This window comes from Triticum aestivum, chromosome 3D (assembly GCF_018294505.1).
Source record: "Triticum aestivum cultivar Chinese Spring chromosome 3D, IWGSC CS RefSeq v2.1, whole genome shotgun sequence".
NCBI lineage: Eukaryota > Viridiplantae > Streptophyta > Magnoliopsida > Poales > Poaceae > Triticum > Triticum aestivum.
In genome coordinates, this window is record NC_057802.1 from 99,142,877 (window position 1) to 99,152,436 (window position 9,560).

The 9,560-nt window shown below is 42.7% G+C and overlaps 1 protein-coding gene across 1 annotated transcript; it reads left to right on the forward strand.

The window, feature by feature from the left end:
• Positions 1-5,024: 5,024 nt before the first annotated feature.
• On the forward strand, positions 5,025-6,811 carry LOC123074259 (uncharacterized; the record flags this gene model as incomplete). Its single annotated transcript, XM_044497150.1, is given in 3 exon segments — positions 5,025-5,195; positions 6,246-6,363; positions 6,454-6,811. Coding segments are annotated over 3 exon segments (493 nt in total), but the record flags the coding sequence as incomplete, so codon positions are not given.
• Between the last annotated feature and the right edge of the window lie 2,749 nt (positions 6,812-9,560).

Here is a 9,560-nt window from a genome sequence, read left to right on the forward strand (position 1 = left end):
AGCCGTGGAGGAAGATGTGGCCACGCCGACGGCCACCGCCTCCAACATGTTCGATGATATGTCACAAATGTAAAAGAAATATTTTGTGCTCTCGTTTGTTGTTTCAAATTGAATGTGATGTTGAATGTTTGTACCTTCAATTGTAGTCTTGATGATGAAGCTTTTCTGCACGCGACAAATGTGGCAAATGATGATTATGTGTCGCACGAGTATGTGCCACAAGAATATGAAACCCAATATGGTGATGACAATCTTGACATGGACGATGAGGGCTTTGTTGCGAAGGGAAGAAGTGGAAATTATACTAATGCGGAGTATGTGTTGATATGCACCGCATGGAAGAAAGTCTCTCAAGATGCATCCGTTGGAAGCGACCAAACTGTAGATTGTTCCACATTTTCATGATGACGTGTTGGTTGTTTTATTGTAGAAAATGATTGCCCAAGGATTGTTTCGAGAGAGGAACATGAAAGGCGAGGAGAAGAAAAATAAAGGAAAAGCTTTCACTTGCTACAAAGAGCTCAAGGATGAGGAGAAGTGGAAAACTAGAGAGACTTTTGATGCTTCGAAGAAGAAAAGTGTGGTGATTGAGGATGAAGAAGATGACGCCGGTGAGGATAGGAGCCCCACTCCTCACTCCGCGACAAAATCTTATAGGCCCGATGGAAACAAGAGAGTGAAGGGAACCAAGGTCGGAGACAATGATCTCAAGGAAGGATTTGATGCCATTGTCACGGCGAGGAAAGAGTATGCCGAAGAAAAAAAGAATGTTTAAACTAAAGGAAATAGAGGAGAGGAGTGAGGCCGAGCGGCGGAGGGCGGCGGCCGAAGAGAAGAGGCCGGCGGCCGAGGAGAGGAAGGTGGAACTAGAGGAGAAAAAGGCCGCGGCCGAGGAGATGAAGATGGTCGAGGAGAAGGCACTCAAGTTTATATTCATGGACATATCTAGTCTTGATCCCAAGGCAAAGGCCTATGTTGAACTTTGTCGCGATGAAATGCTCATGAGGCAAATGATGATGGGAGGAGGCATGGAAGGACGCATGGAAGGTGCCATGGGAGGTGCCATGGATGGCTACATGAACATGATGGGAGGTGCCATGAATGGTGCATTTGGCGGAAACATGAAAGGTGGCTTCGATGGCAACATGGAAGGTGGCTTTGGTGGCATGGGAGCCGGCTTCGGAGGCAACATGACCGGCATGGGAGGTGGCATTGGCGGCAACACGTTGGGTGGCTATGGAGGTGGCTATGGCGGCAACATGACCGGCATGGGAGGCAATGAAGGTGCTTCCGGTCGTGCTCTCAGCAACGATACTTCATCGCTTCACAACATCGACAAAGAAGCCGGTGATGATGATGATCGTACCACGGTTCACAACGCCGGTGGTGTTGATAATCCGCATGAATGATATTCATGTGTATTTTAATTTGTAGGCCGAAAAACTTTGATTGGGACGTTGCACTTTTGGTAGAGGGATTTCAAACTATGATGATGATGATGATGATGCACTTTAATTCAAATTTTAAGTGATATTTGAATGCGAAACCGCAGTTGTACATTGGCTGAACAGCAGCCACGCGGCCGCTGGCTGGTTTTGCATCTTCGTTTTGGACCATCTGTTGGAGTTGCTCTTTTATTTACATCTTTGTTTTGGACCATCTGTTGGAGTTGAGCATTTTTCGAAGATGTAAAAAAGCATTTTTTTTATGCTTCATATTTGAACCATCACCGGTTTGGATCACCAAAATATACATCATCTATTGAAGATGCTCTAATCTCACTCGGTTTGGTTTGCTAAGTACTGACTGACTGACAGGCGGGCCAAGCTCTCAAATTGGCATCTCTAGTCATGTGTTGCTTGCGCTAAACGTAATAATAAAACTCGGACCTCTTGTCTGTGTGCGAGACATGCTTTTGTTAACCCGGAGGGACACGCGTAATGCCAGCGGATCCGGTTCTGTCTGATACTGCTGCTGCAGTGTACTCCCTCCCTTCCAAATTACTCGTCGCAGAAATGGATGTATCTAGAACTAAAATACATCTAGATACATCCATACTTGCGACAAGTAATTCGGAACGGAGGGAGTACATAATTTGTACTATATGACTGCATACAAGCCTACTGCAAGTTCGGGCGTTGAAAGCCACTTCAACTGCAGTTTTACATACAGGATCCTACTCCCTCCGTTCGGAATTACTTGTCGCGGAAATGGATATATCTAAACGTATTTTAGTTTTAGATACATCCATTTTCGAGATAAGTAATTCTGAACAGAGGGAGTACAATATAGAAAAGACTGCAGTAAGACCAGTTCAACTGCAGTTTCATTTTGGACAGCAAAAAAGGCTACACTCTCGTAAGAACAGTTCAACTGCAGTGTTACATAATAAAGGTATCCCACAAGATGAACCACCCACGCTAGAAAGGACTCCGCTCTGCATCAAGAAACCAACAACGCCGTTATAAGGACTCCACCGAGGGAATCCTCCTTGAGGTTCTGAAGCTGCTTGAGTCACTTGGGTTGTCTGGGGTCTGAGAACGATAAATACACCTTGGCATGATGACAAGGTCATTGGATCAACTAGAGCTCTCGTTGGCAAATAAACAAACCCCCGCACACTACTATTGGGAAGGAAGAACAGCCTCCACTTTCAAAGGAACAAACATAGTACTCCTCCGTTCCATAATGTAGTGCATGTAGATTTTTTTAAAGTCAAACCTCACAAATTTTGATCAAGTTTAGGGAGAAACACATTTATATCTAAAATGCCAAATATATATCAATAGATTCATCATAAGATAAACTTTCATATTTTATATACTAGTATGCGTGCACGCGCAATGCGCGTCTTTACGTTGCAAAGTGATTTGGGCGAAAATATGTCATGAAAATGCCTGGAGAAATGATTCAAGACAAATGACAATTATGCATGTATGGAAGCATAAATAAAATAATCGGAAATAGCATAAGAAAGCTTGGCAGTTCTTACGACAGTAACTATCACACTGATATGTAATTTGCAAACAAAATTAGCCTATTGCGGAAATTATATAGATGAACCCGGGTACATATAAACTCGCCTTGGAAAACACATTTCTAAATCCTTAAAAAGAAGCTGCACGTGTACATTTCCATGTTCTATCTGTGCACATAAACTTTCATGGAAAAACAAAAAAAATGCATGTGCAAAAAAGACAAAACAACATGCGTAAAATGCTACTTAGAGGCATTGAAATTTGTCTTTTATGCGGAGGCAAAATAAAAAAGACATTTTTTCATAAAACATTGTGTCGCACATATATATTGTGAAGATGTATGCGTGAAATTTTATTTAGTATTTTTTCACATTTTAACACACGTTCAAAATGCATTTTTAGAAAACAGGTTCATATGTATGTACCTAGGTTCAGGTAGTGCCTACTCTACCTATGGCTATGTCTTACTGTAGCACTCACTACAACTTTCTACCCAGAAATGCATGAGACACTGAGGTTCATATGTGCGCTGTGCGCTGCGCACTGGTACAGATCCCACTTGTGTCTCCAACCACACGTGCCATGTAGCTCTGCGGGCGTGACTATGGCATGGTGTGACTCTGTTCGCTTCAAAGAACTGACATGCAGTGGGGTCGCTACTCGGTGCTAACACACAGATGCTTCTAGAGTGACCCAGATAAGACGGAATACTACTGTAGCAGGGAATCCCTGCATTATAAGCCGGCGGATGGAGCCCAATGAACGGCCAGGAATGCATTTTGATGTATCAAATCAAACTTTCAAAACTGATACACTATATAGTAGTATAGATTTGTTATTGTAGATATAAAATATTTTTGTTTATAAGCTTGGTCAAAGTTTGCACAATTTAACTTTTCCAAAAATCTATACAATTACATTATGAAATGGAGGGAGTATCACATAGTCAAAATGAATATTCAGTTAGCAAAGACTCATCTCCACTCACTCACTGCCGATGGCAAACAACATATCCTCTGAGCATATACGGAGCAGGGAGGGACTTGTTCAATGGAGGGGTCCGTCATCCCACCGTCGTCCCAACTCCCTCCCTTAGACACAAAAACCTATTGAGCTACACCGCCATAGCCTAGATCGACACAGCGCCAAATCCACACGAGTCTCGGAGGGTGCCGAAGTTGAGGGGAACGACAATCTTCGCCTCTCAACACCCTCTCTCACTCAGAAACACTTCCACTGGATACTAGTTTCATTTTGTATATAACATAAATTTTGGGATGGGATGTCGTCGAGACCTTACTAAAGGACCACTTCTCAACAAAATCTGTGTTATCAGCTTTGATCCTTATTACTGTAGTTGTTTATTTCCTTTTTTTTGAGATATATAAGATTTTTTTTAAATTGAGATATAAGATATTGATTAGTTCAATTGAGTCATTTATCAAAGTGTGAATTTGTCGATTAAACCATTGAATTGAGTAGAACATAATATATTTTTTCCCAAAAATACAAAAAATGAACTGATTCATTTAAATTTAAAAGGTGTGAGTAGATCTCAGTTGACTAAAACTTAATGAAGTCTCAGTCAACTGATAGAACATATAAAAAGGAAGAAAGAAAAACTTAAAAGAATATTTTACACGGATCTCCATATAAGATCTAACGAATATCGCATCGGCTGTGACTTCGTTAAATCTCAATCAACTGAGATTTAACAATCCCGAAATTTAAAATTCTGTAATAATATCTATAAATGTTCCCTGAATCTTTGGAGATCTGAAACAGAAAGCGGCGAGACATGAAAAACTGTGAGATCTACACCATCAAAACATTGATCGGACGGTTAAGAACCACAGTCGGAGATGTCTCCCTCTTCCCCATCTCAGGCACACAAGCCCTAAACCCGTCCATGGCATTCCCCGCCTCTCGCCGTCTCTTCGCCGCCGCCGCTCCGAAACTCTCCTCCCTCTTCACGCCCCGACCCACTCCTAAGCCTAGCCCGCTGCCGCCGGAGTTCGGCGATGGTCCTAGGCGGCGGAAGCCGATGCCGAGATCAAGGCACCCGTGGGGGGAGGATGCGGCGGCGCTGCTCCGGCGGCTTCACGAGGGGCGATACCTGCCGGGACCCTACCTCCCGGATGCGCCGCATGTAGTATCCCCCGACGCTGTCAAGGCCGCCGCCGAGCGGTTCGGCAACGATCACCAGGTCGTCGCCAAGTGAGTTCTGATTCTCGTATTGTTTGTAACCTTAGTTTTATTATAGCATCCTTGACAGTTGACTCAGATGGATACTTCGTATGGAAGAGAGATCATGGATGCTATTAAGTGCCATGAAATATTCAGATTTGGAGAGCTAAGTGGCTGTGTTTTAAGGGTCTCGGTTGTCACTAGCATCCATTTGTTGCATCTAAGAACATTTCTGGAAAAAATATAGTACTCCCTCAGTCCCAAAATAAGTGTTGCTGATTTAGTACAAAGTGTGTTTGGCCTGGAATGGTGGATGAATTATATTACTGATTTTATTGGCCTGGGAAAGTATGTTTTCGGGTAAAATATCCAGGAGAAATAGCACTATGTATTGTGTAGCTTGACTTGAATTGGAAATTGAATGCTCTGGGGGTTTCTGGCTATGATTTTTATCTTGTGGATTGCGGTGTCATTTCCATTCTTTCTAACATTGACTTTGCTGGGGTCTTTGGCATGGCAAGGCATCACAATGTGATTCTAGCAATGAATTGCTTTATTTTGCTCCAGAGAGATTGAAAATTGGTAGTTGTAACTTGTAAATTTGAAGGCAGCACTCGACAACAGATCATTCCAAGCTACTAGATTAATTAGAGATAGCGCAAGAACCAAACTGATGCTCATGTATGATGTATATTTGAAATACCATCGATAAGCTAGATCTTATAACCCTTGTTGATCAGTGTGCTGGCCTGCTGGAGGAGAACATGGATGCTTCTATTTTGTCGAATTGAGTCAATTTTCAGTGCTATGGATGCTGCCATGGCAAGATTAATGGTGGTTTCGGGCCTTTAAGGCATATTGCATCAACATCTTCGGAAATAATATCGATCTTGTTCCCCATGTTTGCTGCCTTTGTTTTATCACTGAATAATGTGAAAAGGCAGCTGCATAGTTCTTTTTTGTGTGTGTGAACTAATGTGTTTTATATTATTAGCCGAAGGTAAAAGGTGGAAATACATGGCAGAACTGTTACAAATCACTTGATTCATCTGTTGTTGAACCTTTTGCTTGTCACTGCAGATGGTTGTCCGGAAGTGACTTGAAGAAGGTAGCATTGTTTGGCTGCCCATCTGTTGAGCGAAGAACAGTTTTTGCATCAAAAAGATTACGAGCTTTCTTCAACTTGCCAGAAGAGAAAGTAAGCAATTTTCAATTCGGTAACTTCAGTAGAAGAATTTGCTCTCAACACATGCTTGGGATTTCCCTCTTACATGTTGTACTCTTTCAGGTATGCAGCTCTTGCAAGATAAGAAGTTCATGCCAGTTTATTAACCAGGAGGTGCCTAGGTATGATAAAGTGATCTTGTCAGATACTATGAGGATCCTTGCTTTGTTTGTACTGGATGCATATCCTGAGCCACTACAGGTTACTGCTGAAGTAAAAGCTAGTGTTCGCAAACTTCTCAAGGACACCATAAATCTAAGCATTTAAGTGCTTTCAGGATAATTTGTAATCAGTGGAGGTACTATGTACATGTCAGGTAGATTTAGGTTCATTTTCCCACTCTTAATTTTCTTTTGTGCCTCAAGCATTGTAACATGACCTGAAGCAACTAATAGAGTGATGGCAACATTTATTTGGAGCAGATAGCTGATGGTCATGTTTCACTCAGACAATACCTGAAAGTTAGACTGCTGACCCCGTTGGATTTTTCGTCTTTGTTTTTCTCTGTGGTTTTTACCAATATGTGGTGTGTAGCTAATGGTGAACCCTCAATGCTAGTATTAGCTTAGCGTAGTGTAAATATATTCTGTTTTTGCTTGATTGTTCAACTTCGGTAAGATATTGTTCCATCATGGCTCTGGTTTACGGGACAATTTGGTAGTACAATTTTTCCTGTTATGTTCACAAATTAATTCAGTTTCGTGACACACCTCATGATGCACGGGGAGTTTGCCTGGCAGTTGACAGTGACTAATATCAAACAATCTGATTACACGATGGTTCTTCCCCCTTGGTCAGCTCTGCATATTTGTCAAGATCCTTTTCGCTTGAGCATCTGGTCTGACAATGCTGAAACATGCTTGTTCGACATTGCTTGCGCCTCCAAGGCCATTGTACCTGCCCCAGTGTGTGTTCATGACCAAGTATATATTCCACATGGACGTCGCCGTCACTTGAAGCATGGGTGCTACCAGATTCGCAGCGCGTTTGCTGTTTACTGATCATTGCAGTGCAGCGAAGTAACTCGGCCTGATTGGTATTCACGGACGGGCAGATCCCCCGAAGAAAGGCGGTTCGCCCGCCCGGCAAATAGTCCAGCATCAGTCTGACCTCCACGTGATGTTCATTACGCTGCTGCTACAGGCCAATGCCATTTAGTTTTTGACATAGGTACAGTCTTCAAACCTGCACCTCCAAAAATCTGGTCTCCCTCCCTTCAGTCAGGAATTCAATTAAAAAGGCCTGACCACGTATGCGCTTAGCCGGCAGTGCTTTCATTAGTGTAATGGGCAGTGCCGTTCATGTGCTCCGGAGGCTCCAATTGGCACCGGATCTCCTTATCCACCAAAAAAATCTGGAATTCTGGATGCGCACGCGGGCTCGGTAATGGGAGCCAGTAGAAAGCTGGAGGCCCTTTTCTGAGGAATGTACCGTCACTTTCTTACCACCTTTTTTCTCGCAAGATACGTACGCTTCCCCTGTAACTGTGATGCATCCTTAACTTCGGCAAGTTTGTTTTGTACTGGTATAAGGAACCGAGAACCGTGAGAACCGTTCAAAGAGGTCGTTTTCAGCGTGGCGATCTGTGGTGCACGGCTGCACGCCACTGGTGATCAGAAGAGGCTCGGTTTCTTGCTCCTCTGCGCTGCTTCCAGGTAACTGCGCATCATCAAGCCTAAAACGCCCAGCTTTAAATCCAGATCTCAACCCTCTGGGCATCGTGTAGTCCTGTGGTTTGTTTGTTTGTTTATTCCGGTCAGCCAGACCGAGAAACAGGAACCCGCGAGCGTCCGAGGCTAGTACTGGGGCGCTTCAGTCCCAGCTGGCTTCCTGCCCCAGTTGTCTGCAGGTGTGTGGTTGGATGGATTGGACGTCGGTCATACGGTCCGCGTTGGGGCCGAATTCGCTATTTTGGACCTTTTTGTAAACTTTAACACGATTTGACCTTGGTTCGAAATTTTTTCGTGATCTGACCCTTTTCCTACCGCCATCGTCTTTGGCGGTAGGTTAACACAGCCTACCGCCGAGGGCTACGGCGGTAGGACTTGACGGTGCCGTAACGATCCTTTGATGTTCAAAACATCCTACTGCCATAGTCTTTGGCGGTACGGTGTAGAAGATATAAAGAGTATGTGGCGCGTACCATTACTCAATTTGTCTGCTGGCGAGTTGGCTAGGGCGAGATGCATTCTTTGGTTCATCTCGGGTTCGAGCCTTCATGAGGCCATTTTTTTGTTAATTTTTATTTTGCCTCGTAAAAAATAAACAAGTTGTCCAATTAACGTTAGGATATGGATTGTTGATAAGAACAACATTTTACTTATTTATAACTGTTTTATATAATTTACGCAAAGATGTAAACGAATATTGATCTGCAAATATCTAGGCTGAAGCTCAGTCTAGGAAGTGTATTTACCGGCATCTTTTGCATTTTCTTTGCTACAACAATTCATATGATTTGGTTTGTTAAATCTCTAACCTATCTCTCCAATGATTGGACTAATCTGTGACTGAAGGTCCAGTAATTACCTATTAACTTGTGTTATTGCAGGCTAATCTTGAAATGACTTGTTCATATGTATCTAAGTCTTCAAATAACTTTGTTGAAAGACTTGAGCTTAATATACAGACAAACTTAGAGCTTGTTATTAAAAAAGACTTGAGCTTAAGCACGTTACCTGTGATTCCTAGTTTGATGATGGGTTGTCAATACAGTTGAAATTTACAGAAATAGACTCCTGTTCATCGTGGGACGCCCAATACTGTCTTTCTATTTTGAGATATGATGGCCCAAGGTGGGTACTTGTTGAATAATGGCTCCATAATCTGGGTAAATAACCATGCTGGTGCTTCATAGTAAGCTCAGAAGTCTAAGCCGACTTGCTTCATATATGAACATGGCGAGCACTACAAATAATTGAGAAACTCTTGTCCATCAGATATTTCAAAACAAAGTCAAGCCTGTCAACAAACTTATACTAGACATCGGGGAAGCTTACAGAATATATTCAGTTCAAGAAAAACTTACACAGGTATACTATCTTCTTTTCAATACAAGCTATGCTCATCATATACAGTAGCACTCTGATAATCTTTTTCTTTTTTGCATGGAACTCTGATAACCTTTCTTTACATGTAGTTCCTATGCACACAGCTAATAGAAACCAGCA